General features: G+C 42.5%; 1 protein-coding gene across 2 annotated transcripts in view; it reads left to right on the top strand.

Moving 5' to 3' along the window:
- Positions 1-15,554, top strand: part of HOMER2 (homer scaffold protein 2) — a 59,401-nt gene extending 43,847 nt beyond the window's left edge. For both annotated transcript variants that reach the window (XM_076347866.1, XM_076347867.1), the window contains exons 4-9: positions 5,542-5,634; positions 6,984-7,123; positions 8,697-8,853; positions 11,135-11,245; positions 13,761-13,841; positions 15,272-15,554. In XM_076347866.1, coding sequence (XP_076203981.1) covers positions 5,542-5,634; positions 6,984-7,123; positions 8,697-8,853; positions 11,135-11,245; positions 13,761-13,841; positions 15,272-15,460 — 771 coding nt within the window. In that variant the 3' untranslated portion in view covers positions 15,461-15,554. The remainder of the gene's footprint in view (positions 1-5,541; positions 5,635-6,983; positions 7,124-8,696; positions 8,854-11,134; positions 11,246-13,760; positions 13,842-15,271) is intronic.
- The last annotated feature ends 390 nt before the right edge of the window (positions 15,555-15,944 follow it).

Genomic DNA, 15,944 nt, shown 5'->3' with positions numbered 1-15,944 from the left:
GGGATGCTAAGGCCACCCAACCAATCCCATGCAAAACTGTTTTTTAAGAATGAGGTGCTGGTGCTGGTTATGTTTTATGATGCTTAATCAAGTGTGGAGGACTGCTCATTTCACCTGTGCGTATCCTCCACTCCTGTGGCAGAGAGGTGTTCACAATAGCTAAACAAGTACTATGGGAATATGGGAGGATTAAAGTGGACCTAGGGGAATGGTTTGTTTTGAGTAACAGATAAGCGTGATACAGTGCAACCTTTGGACACCAAATGAAAGAATTAGCACCACTGGATAGTAATTTTTAATCCCGGATTACTGAAGTCACACCTCTGCAACGTGACAGGTGACCACATGGTACCTTGGTGCTGGCTGGGGTTAAACATGCACCACGCACTGCGTGGAGCAGGTGGTGCGGAGGCTGGCTCAGGAGACGAGAGGTATAACAAGGCACGAGGTACATTTGGAGGTCCTTGCACCCTAATCAGAGCGATTTTACCATATTCTCCAAAACTGTCCAAACATGTCCTTAGAATAAATTTAATGCTGCTCTCAGAAAGCAGCTCTTTAATGTTCATGTGGCCGGACTAGAGCCAACGTGAAAAACATGTCGTGTGGGCACAGGGGCCCCAGCACCAGCTGTGTTTCTCTCCAGATCGGTTTGCACGTCTGTTTGCACTGCAGGATCTGCTGAAGAGCCCACTGCCAATAATACAGCCTTCTACTTGCAGGAAAAGCTTTCCAAATCAGCAGAAAGGCTTTTTCTGGTCAGAGTATCGAAGGGGAGCTTAAGGGGAGCACTTCTGAAAACGGCTCGAGATGATCTATTGAAAAAAAAAAAAATCTGACAGTTACCTACCTGGAAAATGTTAGAAAACCTGGTTTATTACCACCATGCAAAGCAATGGGACAAAGGTATCCCTTATCATCCATGCTCCGCAGTTTAATTATTGAACCGTTAGTACAAAAGATCAGAGATGGTGGAGAGATTACAGATGTATAAGTGTGTTGGGAATAGTAAAATCAAGTTTCATTTTATGTTGATATCATTATACTCTTATAAAAGATAAAAACGAAAGCTTGCCAGTTTTACTGGAAATAATTGAAGCTTTTAGTCAGGAATTGGAAGGACACACTAAAACTCCAGTAAACCAGAGATCAATAGCCCTGGCTTAAAATAAATAAATAAATAAATAAATAAAGCTGAAAAATGTCTGCTGAAAACAATGAATAATAATGAGACATGAGAAGAGGTTAGCACGCCTAAAAAGTCTGCATTTTTAAGTATATTGGTTGGCCTAATAAAAGATATTGCCTCTTTCTAATGCCTTGCTTCTCTTGAGATACTTAAGCATTAATCCATACCTATAGGGAAAAGCAGTTCAAATTAAACATGAGCCATTAATGAAAACTGCATTCAGTGACCCAGTAACCTAATTACCGCTCACATTGATTGGGAGAATCCCAGGGCTTCAAGTTGATGTCCCACTCGGGGTCCTTTTCCCCTCTTGCAGGACTCGCTGACCCTCCTTCCCCCCCTTCCCACCCTCTGCCTCAAAAAGGTCTCAAGACATTATTCGTACATCGCTACAGCCAAATCGAAATAGGTGAGAATTAATGGTGTGCCGGTGTGCCTGGGTGTGATGAAGAGGCAGGGCTGGTGCTGTAAAGGCAGTGATGTGTTTTGCACGTGAAGCGGTTAAGTAAAATTTCTGCTGTCATTCAGGATGCTTCGGCGCAGACACGCTATCTGAGGAGCTGTAGGTAGTCAAGGGCATAGGGACAAAGATTTATACAGGTGAGAAACCCAGTAAACCCAGACTTTGCACATCATAAAGGAACTGCACCCAGCATCTGGGAAGCACTGGACTTTATTTCTATGCATAAGTGCACGTTGCATGTGCGGTATTTGCCAGGAGCTGTGTTTTAGGGGAGAGAAAGCTCCCAGCACACAGCGCAGCCGCCCCGGCCCAACCGGCTTCGGTGCTGGTAGCGCACTGGCTGTGCTAGAGCAAATTACCGGCCACTTTCTGGAGTAAATAGTCTTGTTTGCTGCCGATCTGCCCGGTACCGAGGGCTCATCCAGAGAAAACGACGGGCAAAGCGACGCGTGCCTTGTGGGTCATGGCACGGCGGTGCTCCCCAACGGGAACGTCACATCACCCAGCCTTCTGCAAACCGAGAGGGCGATGAAATATTTATGAGACTGCTTTGGGTGAGAGCAGCTGTTTCATCTGTCTGATACTGGCAGTACAGTTTGTCAGTAGGAAACGTAAAATATTATGCCAGATCAGGAGCTTAAAATTTACACATGCAAAATAATGCTTTTTAATGTGTAAAATGCTAAGAAGGTCTGTTTAAATATATATATATTTCTCCAGGTGACAAGCTGGCTGCAGATTTGAACAGCCTTTAAATAATTTGTGCAACGCACAGTAGCATCCTTGAGCCCCCATTACATTTCACTGGCCAAGACTCATAATCAAACAGCGCCCGTGGGCTGCAGCAGCCTTAGGCTTCACAAGCGTTGGTAGCAGCAAATCTTCTCCATATTGCAGCTTAGTCTCACAGCTTCCTGGGGCATGGGAAGACACGTCATATAATCCATGATGGACTGTTGGAGTGGTGTTTAGCTGGCGTTTCTCCTACGCCAGGCTTTTTTTTTGCTAATTTTGGGGAACTTTGCCTGAGGACAAGGGTGGAGGAAAGGGAAGGTGAAGGGAGTAAAGATGGAAGGAGAAGGAGCACGATGACTTTTTTAGCTGGTTCTGGGTATTTATCCATGCCATGTGGTCTCAAGACCACATTTACCAAGTTTTCATTTACTAATCAGAAGATTATTTCACTTTTTAACTAGGAATTTCACATTTTAAGAGCACTCCCTATTGTTGCAGTGGTTTGATAGCTCGAAGTCAACTTAGATCTTGGAGCTGGCACATGATTTTGTAGTATCAATTATTTGTTGCTTATTTCCGTTTGGGGCAGAAGAAAGCAGTTACTGGAGAGAAAGCACCTCTCTAATTTCTGCCAGTGATTAGACACTGTGGCCGTGCCGTCACTCTCAGAGACGGCCTCGGGATCTGGGTAGCTTCAGAAATGCCTGGTCTGCCGCTGTAGCAATTAGCGTTAGTAATGCTACACAAGTTTGGGCTGTCACCACCGTGTCGCTGCACTCAGAAGAGTAATCAAGTGAAAGGCTTTAATTTCATAACAAGCCAAGTGATCCTCTGTAGCTTTCAAAAATAGACTGTTAGTAAAATCTAGCAGGTATTAATTAGCTAAGAATGAAAAAGAAGCGGCAGCAGAACTCTTTATGGATGACTGTTTCCAAGTGCGTGGGGTAAACAAAAACCAGAGACAGTCTTTCACCACCATTTCCATTACAGCCGTCTTTACGTTTGTAACGACAATAAAAATGAAGGGTAATATTTTGACTCTTAAAGCTGAAGATCTGTCACTAAGATGGTGAAAAATTCAGTTATTTGTACTTGTTTCTAAAAGCAAATGTGTTAAATACGTGTGTTGGTAAACTAGAGACGTGACTGAAATCTATTGTGTGATGAGATCATTATCAGTTTTATATTGAAGATTAGCTTTGCTCAGTCATATACAATTTTTTATTATGGAAATGTGGAAAAATGTCATTTTCTTCTCACATAATTTTTCACAGCGGTCTCCTGTGTGCTTTATGAAGATAGTCGCAAAAATAAAATTTGATAGATCGCTTCCAATTCTTTTTGTCTTTTCATATTTCATATAGTCCATGAAGAACCCTCATAAATTTTTCATGCTTGCCCGTAAAGATTTATTGTAAAAGAGAGACTCAAAACAGCCCTTTACTATTTGCAGGAAACCCAAGTGTAGAGCCTACTGTTGATACAATATTTTAGAAATTATCAGTTTGTTATTGCTGTTTTGTCACCGCAGGAGATGCATTTTGTGTAAAGTTGGAGTTAAATCACTTAAGGCAAAAATGTAATGTAGTTGTTCCTAATGATCTTCATGGTGCTACAAAGGTAATCAAGTCGTTTGTGTGTGTAGTGACTGCACATGCCATCAGACAGCAACTCTTGCCATCCGAGAGCACATACTTTGCATATGCAATTTCAGCTGTTGTATAGAAAACAGCTGGATTTGAGAGCTCGATCTTCATTCATAAGCATCGTCACAGATCGTAGTCTACGCCCAAAATTTCACTCGGCTTTGAGCATGTGCTCGTCCCTGGGATTTATGAATGATCTATGTGTGTTTGTTGGAAATTTCCATTTGTGTGTGTTATACAAAACATAGGTGCCTCCACATATAAATCCAGTTTTCTCTTAGACCAGTTGGAGACGATTTGTTTTATCAACCTTTATTGTCCCGGTATTTTACTGAGAAAGAGCATGCTAAATACCTGCTGTAAATCCAAAAGTTAGAAGATAAGATTAGTAAGTGGATAATGATTCTTCCCGTTCTTTGACTATAAAATGTGATGTGTGTTCATGCTCTTATTTACAATTTTGTCATAAGTGTTCTGAATTATCTGAGGATATAATGGCAGTCCTTTTATTCACAAACCATGCAATAAAATAGATTTATTTATATGCACTTTTAACGTGTCTTTCCTTTCTAGCGTCTCAAGTTTCTCAAAACACAGGCAGGCAAGAGCAAGCTGCTTTAGCAGGAAGACAACGTTACCCATTCTTATGCAGGATACATCTTAATTTAAAAAAAAAAAAAATTATGCCTTTTCTTTCATCTTTACAATCCTCCTTTTAAAACTTTAAACACTGTTTAAAGTGTTTCAAGCCCTGCAACCCTGACTGGCTGTGCTAATACTTGTACGTCAAAACTGCCAGACTGGCTTCGGAGCAGATGACCTACAGCAACTTGTAGAGATTGGGATCGTTACTTTTCATCTTTATCTTTCCTTTCCCCGGCCTCCCCCAGCTTGATATAACCCTCTTACAGGAAGCGTTCAAGCCTTTCCCTGAAGTCTTCTACCTTTATTTTTGCCAGTAATTAGAAAAAATAGGAAATTGGACCAGAAAAGCTGTGGTTTCATATGGCCCCATCGTACCTTCAGATCTACCTCTTTCTACTTTTTTCTATGTCTTGATAATCCCTTGCTCGCATCCTGCAGATATCTCGTGAGCTCATTTGCATTCTTTAATTTAATTGACTTGCTCTTTAGGAATAGAAGACATTGATTTTCTTTTTTAATCCAAACATGTGTCTTTTATGCCTTAATAGACTGTCAACATTGAGTGAAACAGAGGAGGGGGAGGAAATAAACAAAACCAAATCAAACCAGAAGACGCTAACAGCTCCTTTTTTTCTCCATGGGTTTTTACTGTGATTGGCCAGAGCTGTAGGGGTGTCCCTCTTTTAGAAACACCCCCATTCCTTTTGAAAGAACCTCCCTGCCAAAGAATGAAAATGTTTTTTCTTGCCAAAAATTTTAAATTATCAAAACTTTGGAGATCTATGAACCATAGAAATATAGTAATCTGAACAGTTTAATAGATGATAAATAATTTTAATAAATATATTTCATGCTTTTTCCAGTTTGCAGAGAAATTCCAAGAAGTAAAAGAAGCTGCCAAACTAGCAAGGGACAGATCTCAAGAGAAAATTGAGACCTCAAGCAATCATTCCCAGGTTTGTAATTTAGCTTTAACACCTGCGTGCATACAGGATAAATAATGTACAGTTAAATTTTCTAATGGACTATACCAGCTTCTGGCAGCCAGCTTAAAGTATATAAAATGAAGATTGCCGAAGGTAATTGTCACCTGCTGGACATTAACATCGTCAGAGGAATATTTTTCATCCATCCATGCTCTTTGCCTTCATTTGTATCTAACTTTTTTCAGCAGTTCTTGAGCTGTTGCAGCTTTTTTAGTAACAGGGAAAGCTATACATCCTTTGATTTGTACTGTTACACATACTTTGGGTCACCGGAAAGTAAGCCAGAGTAGTGCTTCAGCAGACAGTAAATGAGATTCATCGAGATACTTCTTTTTTGTCATCTGCCTAATCCACTTCCGCAGGAGTTGGGTTTGCCAGTGGCGGGACTGACTTCGTGGCCACAGTGGTTCAGTGCCTGGACGTGATGAACTGAAGGCTGCGGTGTGGGAACAGAGGCAGTGCTTTAGCGAGGGGATGGAAGAAGCTTGTCTTGCGTATTTGTACAATACACTTTTCTAGACAGCACACCCTGATATAGCCAAGCGCCTCCGTGTCCGGGGAGATCTGGGTTTCTTACAGATTGAGGAAATTGAGTGTTGTTCCAGTCTCTCTATATGTTAGACTGTAATTTCATATGCATGGCATTAGGTAAGAATGAACCGCGTTCAGCGGGCGTTCTTGGCCTGGGCTAATGTTCGGGGGAAGGTTAGACGAATTTTGATCAGAGAGAAATTCAGATGCGTGATCAGAAAAAAGTCGCTGAATGCTCTCAGTCTTGCAAGTAACCCCCTTTGCGGGGTCCACAAATACGACCTGAGAGGCTGACTTTGGATACTAATTTTTTGAAGGCTTTGGCCATGGCCTTTATGGTTCACTTTGTTTGTTCTCTGTTGGTGATCAGCACCAAGCAGGCTGTGAATGGCAGCTCTTTGGAGGAGCAGTATCTTCTTTTTTTTTATTTTTGGTTTGGGCTTCGTGTGCTTCCAGGTGCACTGTATTGTTTCATTATCTTAAAAAAAGCAAACCACCTTCAGAAAACACAAGCCTTGTCAGTTAAAACACTTAAAAAAATGTTTTTGGAACACTTTAAACTTCCATTTTGTGTATCATTATCATTTTTTCATTCTTTTTAAACAGACAGGCTCTGCAGCCAAGATGTAAAGGGTATGTTTTTGTTACCACTGTTCTGCCAGGAGGGCATACGCAGCCTAGGTCTCAGCAGGGTGGTGTGGGATCAAGATTACAAAGAAATGGGTGTCGCGGTGTTGCAGGAGATGCAGGAGAAGAAGCCCAGTGTTCGTTTGTGTGTTGTGCTGCAGGAATCTGGACGTGAAACACCATCTTCCACTCGAGCATCCAGTGTGAACGGGACAGACGACGAGAAAGCATCACATGGTGGTCCTGCTGAGGCACATCTCAAGTCTGAGAATGATAAATTAAAAATTGCTCTAGCCCAAAGGTGAAGCTCCTTTAATACCTAAATTGCATTGGAATAGCGTGCTGTAATTACCTGATGGCTAATGATATTAACAGAAATTATTCAAATGTAATTGCCTTAATTTAAAATGATGCAGCAGAATGGATGAATGAGCAGATTTTAGCAAGTACCTCCCGGTATCCAGTTGAGAGATATTTACCATTTAGTTTTTTCCTGATCTAGTTCGTGATGAAATAAGATCTCTCTTATTCTGCTGATGCCAACTCTTATAAGCACCTTCATTTGTGCAGTTTTAGAGCTACAGAAATAACATTAAAGCCATGGGGGAGCAATTGCTACTGATAACACATGAAGCCAATCTCTTCTTCCTCTTTGAGTTTGTTACATTTACTTTGATGAAAATAGATATGGATATTTAAAATTATAAAAGGGAATTAACTCAACCTTAAAAAGTTGAAGCGAGAAATACAATCTCACTGGGCTGCTTAGAAGTCTTAGTGGGATGTTTCTAAAGCTGTGGACAATGCCCCTTGAAGTCACATTTTTTGCTACTTGCTTTGATAAATTATTTGAAAACGCTGAGAAGAGTAATTTGCAGCCGTAGTGAAAATACAGGCATTGGAATATGCAAAGTTACAACATTAAAATACCATCATTCTCTGCTGGGATCTTGCCTTGTCTGCCTCTTGCATGTGAATGTATCTGTGAACGGAAAGAAGATATAACAGGATCAAGCTACTCTTAAAAAGCTATTTAAAAAATAAGGCAGCAGCCCCATAAGCAGCGTTACCCAGTGAGCAATTCTGAGGTTGCATGTGTTATCTTTGAAGTACATCGTCTCTCTTTATTGATATTTCAATAGCGTAACCTATTTCAAATCATAACGTTTGCTCGTTCCTCCTGCTGAAGACACCTCCACAGGCAAGTGGCAGCTAGAATGTAGGGAGTTTCAAAGCCTTCCTTCCATTCACTCTCTAATCTCGTGCTCTACGCTGCAGTTTGAAGCTTTGGGGAATGAGTAGTTTAATTCTTCAGCATTATGTAACTCTTTTATATTTAAAGCTGAGCATTCAAAAAAAATCAAATATGGGTAGTGTCAACCCCCTGACATCTTCTGTTCTGAATTATTATACCATCTGCAAATGTGTAGAGTCGCTTTGTTGCATGGGTACCATGTCCCCAGGCCTGCACTGCAGCGGGTGCTCAGCGAGGCACAGCCGCGCCGCTCTGGATGTGAGCACAGACCGTGCCCAGAGCCAAAGTAAAACCCCTGTTCCCAAACGGTGGAGATCCCAGCTGACAGCTGAACCCTACAGCCTGCTTTGACAGCAGGACTTCTGTTCCAGAAGCACAGGTCACTGTTGCTGGAGTTGATAGAGCCCTTTGTTTTGGCAGAGACGGTCAAATTAAGGCTTATGTCCTCCTTAGGCGGGCAATGGCTAGGGGCAAGTACTTACATCGGAGTACGCTTGATCTTATAGCAACCGTCATTGGTAAACACGCACCACGGTCGGATGAGGCTGCAGTCGTGTAAAGAGTAATGATACGCAGGATTATAAGGTGAAGCCACCTAATGGCACCCTGGTTTTCTCAGTTCATCCAATGTGAAGAAGTGGGAGACGGAGCTGCAGACGCTGCGGGAGAGCAACGCCAGGCTGACCACGGCGCTGCAGGAGTCCGCGGCCAGCATCGAGCACTGGAAGAAGCAGTTCTCAGCCTGCAAGGAGGAAAACGACCAGCTCAGGAGCAAGGTAGCAGAGCATACCCACAGGAGAGCCGTCTCTTCCAGTTAGCTGCTCCTGCCATTGCTCTTTCTCTTGGATTTCTGCTGCTTTATCTTTGTGTGTTAGGAGGAGGATTTTGTCTTTGAATGGGAAGTGGACGGGGGGCGTTAAGGGCAGCTGCTTCCCTCTGCACACAGCGGGCAGGGAAGTTCAAAGGGCTGGGGATCAGCGGGAGGACTGGTGCTGCCGCATCACGTGAAGCTCCCTGCCTCTTGATTTGGTAGACTTGGCGTCAGCAGGGGTTGCTGGCCAGGGTGATAAACCAGAATGGTTTTAAAAGTGGGATTTTGCATACCCCTTTCAAAGCTCACTTAAATACTGCCAGATGGTGCATGAGCAGAAGGCAAGGTTATGGCCTGGTTACCCACAGGAAGCCAAGCTGGGAACCGCTCAGTATTAGAAGCAAATCCCGACGGCGGGCAGGGGAATGAGGACCTGAGTTATGTCCTCAGCACTGCGGGCTGTGAGCCGGGTCCTCCGGCACTAACGCCGGGCACATCTCGTCCAGGAACCTGCCAAAAGGCATCGTCAAAAGCCTTTTCCCCTCCGTTATTGAGCACAACATTTCTCAGTAGTGTAAGACTGAGGGTGAGCCGCGGCTACAGCAGAGAACAACTGCGAAGTTTAAATTTTTAAAGCCTCAGTTTGAGTATTCATTGGTACTGTCCCTCAAATAATACAGCACTGTCTGTAACAGCCCCACACAGGGCTGGCACCAACCTGAGCAGGGGGAAGCTTGGTTTCCGTGGGTGCTGCTCGCAGGGGTAATTTCACTCTATTCATCTTAAATGTCTTTGAAAAATCTGGACCCTTTCCCTGCTCGCTTAGATGGATCACTGGGACGTTTGGTGTAGAGATTGGATTGTATCAGTCTGGTGAGGATTTTTTGTTGTTTAGTGTTTGCTTTCAAAGAGGGAAGGAATTTCAGATCTTTTTGTATGTCAGTAGGCTGCAAATAGTATTTCAGCATTGGAGGTGGCCTGGGTTGCCTGTCAGCATTGAAATTCCATGTGGAGCAACCTTTTCCCCAGACGGATACTCTCTGTTTGCATGTATTTTAGGTGTGCACAGTGATAATTCAGAGATCAAACCAGAGCTGTATTAGCTGATGTTGCATTAATACATTAATATTAGTTGTTACGTGATTTGGATTCCTACATCCAGTCTCTTTTGGACAGGGGAGAAGTGAGAGACTGGAACAGTAAGTTACAAGAAAATAGCATAATTTACAGTGTAGTTTTTTACTTTTCTATACTGTTGCAGAGAAAAGTTGTTCTCATTAACGTTAACTGATGAAACATGCCACATCTCAGTAGCTGTAGCCTAGCTATAAGATGATTATCGAAACACTGCCTTACTACAGCTGCAAAGTCATCGTGCCGGTGACTAGCCAGACTGTGCAGCAGCACTGCCTGTATAATGCGCTGTCTTATTCTGTGCAGAGAGGTTTCCTGAGCTTTTCCCCCAAGTAGGTTCCTTGCTCGGCGCTCACGCTGCATCACTGCAGCGCCCTGGGAAGTTCCTTCTCCTTTATTAATTGGGTCAGAATTCTATGCATATAGCTCTACCTTCAAATGAGGGAAGTTGTAATCCCAAAGCGACGTGAAGCTGAGAATTAAAGTACATACTTTAATGAGCTGGCCCGTCGGCCTGTGGGAAGTGCATCTCCTGGGAGCTAAGTCCAGAGCTGGGAGGAGGAGGTATGGAGAGAGCACGTCCCTGGGCGAGAGAACAAAGCGGTGCATGTTGCTCTGAACTGGTTCTTCCCCCAAAGTTTTGATGTTTTGTCCCTCGTACTCCAGCCAGAATAATAAGCAACCCCTGAGGAGGCAAAGCTGGGAGCACTGGCGAGACTTCTTCTCCTTGCTGCATTAGGAAACCCCATCCCTTAGAGTCTCGTGTTGGTTTCATAGAAATGAAGTGCGGATTTTATCCCCAGCCCCACTTATTTTAGCAGCTTGGTGTTTTGCGCATTTTTGAGTAATTATATGAGATACTGTGTGAGAGAGAATAAACACAGTCCCAGGGCTTCCTAGTGGATGTGTAAATTGGCTCTTTTTAAGGAAAGAAGCGACAATTTTGTTGCAGTGAATCAAATGCTATGATGTAGGAAACAGATCCGTGCCAAACTAAAATTGTCCGTGCTTCCCTCTGCTCAGTGGAGCAATGCCCGTTTACATCAGCCGTAATCTGCCCCAAATTTCCAGAAGTTTGAAAAATTTCACCTAATGTCTGACATTTCTTGAAGATTGAAGAACTGGAGGAACAGTGCAATGAAATAAATAAAGAGAAGGAAAGAAACGCGCAGCTGAGTAGACGTCTCCAGGAACTGGAAACAGAACTTCAGGACAAAGAGCTGGTAAGTGCCCTGAACGCAGAAATGGCATGCTTTAGAGTTTGAGTGGCTGTGTCTGCTTCTCACTTGGCATGTAGATTTATGGACTGACTCACCTACAGCCAGAAGAAGCCCGATGTCTCAGGGTGTCACCCATTTTTAGATTTTCCATGTACAACTTTAGCAATAGCTTGATAGAGTTCCTCAGTCTCAATCTCATGATGTGTTATGCGCTGTGACAGCACACTTCAATTCGGCAGTGGTTAACAAACATGATACTTTTATGTATACAACACTTTACTCCTAATGGAAGAGCTGGGGTGGTGAAACAAGTTATCCAAAGCCAGACAGATGTATGCTGAGAACAAATTCGGTTGCCAGTCCCCGTGTCCTGAATTCCCGTAGACATCAGGAGCATCATTAAAAAGACATAATTTACAAAATAACTTGGCATTTGTGTAACAAGTCCTGTTTCTTTATCCGGATGGCTCCTAGTCTTCAGCTTTGCCGTTTTACGGTCTCCCTCTGATCTCAGGACTAATGCCAAGAGTGAGAAATTCAGATTCATTTAGAGTACCCCAGTTTGTCATTTTTGACATACAGGGTGTTCATTTTTCTACGGAGAATGATGTTGATGGCTTGGAGCCCCTGAGCAGTGGGGGAAATAATAGGATCCTTGGTTTTTTCCTTCATTACAGTGACCAAATGCTCTGTGCTGGCTGAAGACAAAAAGCTGTCAGCAGGTGCAGTGAAGTTTGCCATGTGCCATTACAGCGTCTCTGCTGGTGCTCTTAAAAGCAGTGCTGTTAAGGGGTTTTAAGATGGCACAAGGAAATAGTTTAGGGAGATGGATTTTGATGCACTGTTATAAATATAATATGTTTTTTAACCAGTATTTCAAAGGAAATGTCATGCTTTCTTCCCAACCTTTCTGTGGTAATAGCATGTATAATAACCCTTATTCTCTGCTAGCGTTTTCCTCAAGATTCACATTTTTACGGTACCAAATGACCCAGAAAATTGATTGACTTGTGAATATTACATGCCTATCTTCCATTTACACTGACGATACGCTAACTTGTTGTCAGACTGCGTACTTACATTAGCAGGTTCTTGATTAGGTCTAAACCACCCATAAATAACCTTTTCATGGTCTGCAATTCAAATCAGCGTGAAGCCTGCTCATGGATGTGGCCGTGTAAGAGGAGCTGCTGATACCCTCTTCATGTAGGGAATGAGGAGAGAGAAATGTAAAGACATGGGAGTCAGGACAGAGCTATCTAGCGAAATGTTTATATTTATATATACACCGTATGCCATGTGCCGTATAGCTTATCTATAGTATGTGGGTATATATATATATATATATGCACACGCTGTATTATACTATATATAGTAAATATACAGTATAGTAGTGTGTGTGTGTATATATATAGTAAGTATATATAGTATAATGTACTTATATTTTGAGATCTGAGCCCCCAGGCATTATTTATGTATATGCAGATATATATGCATGGGAATCAGGGGGACTTGAGGAAAAAACGTTATTGTCTGGTTCTGTGGAAGAGCTTGACTTACGGATTCTGTTACACTCGCATTGCGCTGTAAGTTCGCCTGTTAGGGAAGAAATCCTATTTCGCAGCCAAGACATCTGCCTTTCAGATAGGACTGGTTTTGCTGTCCTGGGTCAGTACAGCTCGGAGGGGATATACCCCTGCTTAATCTTGGGACCGTCACCTATGTGGGCAGCTGTCTGGAGGAGGCTCTTGCACTCTCTTCAAGTCACAGAGTTTCTCTTGGACCTGCAATGTGCTTTTCAGACGCTCTGACGATCCTTCTGTAAAACGTACAGGCTTTCTTCGAGCCTTTCCCTACTACCCACATTGGTGGTGTTCGTTTGTGGTGTTAATATATTCAGATCTCTCAATTTCCATCAGAGACACGGTCTCCTACCAAGTCGCGTTGCTCTTTTCATTAACTCCTTTCAGCTAGTCCTCTCAATTTGGATAGTGATGCCAGAACCAAATACAAATTTCGGAGGGGGGCATTCTCAGAGCTGTACAGTGGAGGAGAGCCCGTTACAGCTGTGCTCTGTAACGACGCCTCTGTCTATGCAGCTCGTAATGCCATTGGCCTTTTTTTGCTGCCATATATCATTGAAAATTCATCTCTAATTTGCTCTTTGCTACCACCTATAAATTGCTTGTAGCATTACAGCCCTTCAGATTTCTCTCTTATTGAATATGTCTTTTGCATAGGCATGTGTTTTAGGTTAAGATTTCATTGATATAATTAAAGGCATTCGTGCTAGAGATCGGATCGCATTGTCTGTGTTAGAAGTACGAAGTCACAAATATAGTGCAAAAATGTATTTTCGTAGAAAATTAGCATGTGTTTTGGAATGCAGACATGCTATTTTGATTATTTTACATCCAAATACAATAACATATGCAAAGTCATTTCATATTCTCAAATTTTCATTATGTTTTAAATTGAAGCTTGCAATCTTTTTTTTTTTTTTTTAATGTTTTCAAAGGAACTGGAAGAGCTCCGAAAGCAGGGTGAAATTATACCGCAGCTAATGTCAGAATGTGAATCTGTATCTCAACAATTACAGGTACAGTTTAGCAATGAAATTAATTTTAAAATAGTTGATACATTTACTTTCTTTCTCCTAGCTGAATGCTTTTCTCTGTTCAGACTTCAATGTTTGAAGGCAAAAGAGCTCCAGTTTGTAAAAACAGATATGCTAATTACGTGCAAAACACATCGTGCCCTTCCCAGCACAGGAGTAATTAAATAGCTCCATTTCTTTGCCTTGCAGTTGGCAGAAATTAGGTTGCCTGGGATCGCGTTGCATCTATCTCCTGCAGATTCCAGGCTATCCTGTATCCCGTATTTCTGCTGCTCTGGGCTTGTGGAGCCGCACCGCAGCCACGTGTGTCGAGCAGCCCTCCAAGACCTGCGGCTAGCCGCCGCAGTGGCACTAGGGAAGGCTTTTTGGAAGGAAGCGGATGAGCGTAGCTGCACACCACCAGGGAAAAAAAGTTCACCTGAGGATGCCTTTACGTGCTGCCTCATTCCTTTCCAGCAAAGCGTGGCTCACTGTGGCTCGATTTTGCACATGTGGCTCCTCTGCCGGGAGGTGCTCGCTCGGAGCGGAGCTGGATGGCCTGCGGGAGTCCTGCCCCAGCCGGAGGCTGGGCTTTGGGCATCGCTTGTTAAAGTCGGGGCTTGTGTAAATGCAGTAAGTTAATACATGAAAGGAGAACAAATATAAGCAGTCTCATCAATGAAGTCAAATCCAATCAATCAAATAAGCCATCACTCTGATAATCTAAACTATCTAAAATCATTTAGAAGGCTACTGAGGAGTGCAGATGCTGAAAATGGTTAAAATATGAATTTCCTTTGATTCAGTATGGTAAAATATGTTGTCTATGGGTTTTGGTGAGAATAAGCATGTGCTTACACACGTGAAATAGAGAACAATAGGCAGAAGAGCTAACAAGAAGGGAAAATAATAGAACAAACTGCAGCAAGGGAAGTGCTACGTGGCTGCCCCGTTCCTTGCCTGGGTGCTCACACAAAGTGGAACTTTAAAAAAACCCCAATAAATCCAAAAGTGCTGAATAAAGCAATATTATTCCTCAGGCAGTAATTTCTAAGCTTGTTTTTCAAGGTTAAACCACCGTAGATAATTCTGTATGTAATTGGTGGCACAGTGTCTAATTCTGCAACTGTAGCAATGACAAATACATGCACAGTGCATTATTTAAGTCCAGCTGAATTTTACGATGTCAACCAGATGACAAAATCTGATGCAAAGTGTCTTTTCCACTTAATCTGTGTCCTTTCCTGCGTGGGCTTTCTTTCCTTTTAATCTGACTAGCACATGTCGCTTGCTCTCAGAGGTGCTTCTCTTCATCAGTTTGCAGAAGTCGAAGCAAACTTTTACAGCCCGGCTGCCGTTTGTTGCTTTACCCTATTAAATGCTGTTCATCCTTCTCCTCTATGATTCATCTTATTGTCTCTTTTGTCTTTAAGGCTGCTGAGAAAAAGAACAAAGACCTCGAAGAGAAAGTCAGAACGCTAAGGACAGAAGTTGAAGAGAGCAAACATAGGCAGACCAACCTTAAAACTGAATTAAAGAATTTTTTAGATGTACTAGACGGGAAGATAGATGAATTACATGATTTCCGACAAGGACTGTCTAAACTTGGGGTTGACAACTAGATGGCAATAGATTTTTTTGTAATCTAGGGTCTGGATGTTTGATGTTTTGTTGATCCCAAACATGTGTTTCACAAAATATAACTAGAATGTTCCACTTGTTTGCATTGTTTTTGTACATAGAGGCTGAAAATTTGCTGTGGGTTTTGGGGGGGGGGGTTATTTGTTTTGTTTGTTTGTTTTCCAAACCAATCGTGCTGCTCACTGAATTCTGTTGAGATTAGAAACTTTCTATATTGCTGCTCTGGCTTCGTGGGGTTGGGAACAGGTAGAGGGTTCTGTCTCAGGAATCTGGAACTAGATCTACCTTAAAATGAATATGCAGTTAGTTGTTGCAGGGAAATTTATATCTTTCTTAAGGGCTGTTGCAACCATAGAAACAGAAAACAAGTCTTTTTCTTGTCCGGACTATCAGCACTCCTAGCAACATCCACTTTTACTCCTTGGTGGAGCAGAGAGATTAGCTGGAGCTCCTGCAGTTGGTAAA

The sequence above is a fragment of the Aptenodytes patagonicus genome, chromosome 10 (genome assembly GCF_965638725.1).
Source record: "Aptenodytes patagonicus chromosome 10, bAptPat1.pri.cur, whole genome shotgun sequence".
Lineage (NCBI taxonomy): Eukaryota > Metazoa > Chordata > Aves > Sphenisciformes > Spheniscidae > Aptenodytes > Aptenodytes patagonicus.
The sequence above is the reverse complement of the archived record's forward strand: the minus strand, read 5'-3'. Positions and strand labels throughout refer to the sequence as shown.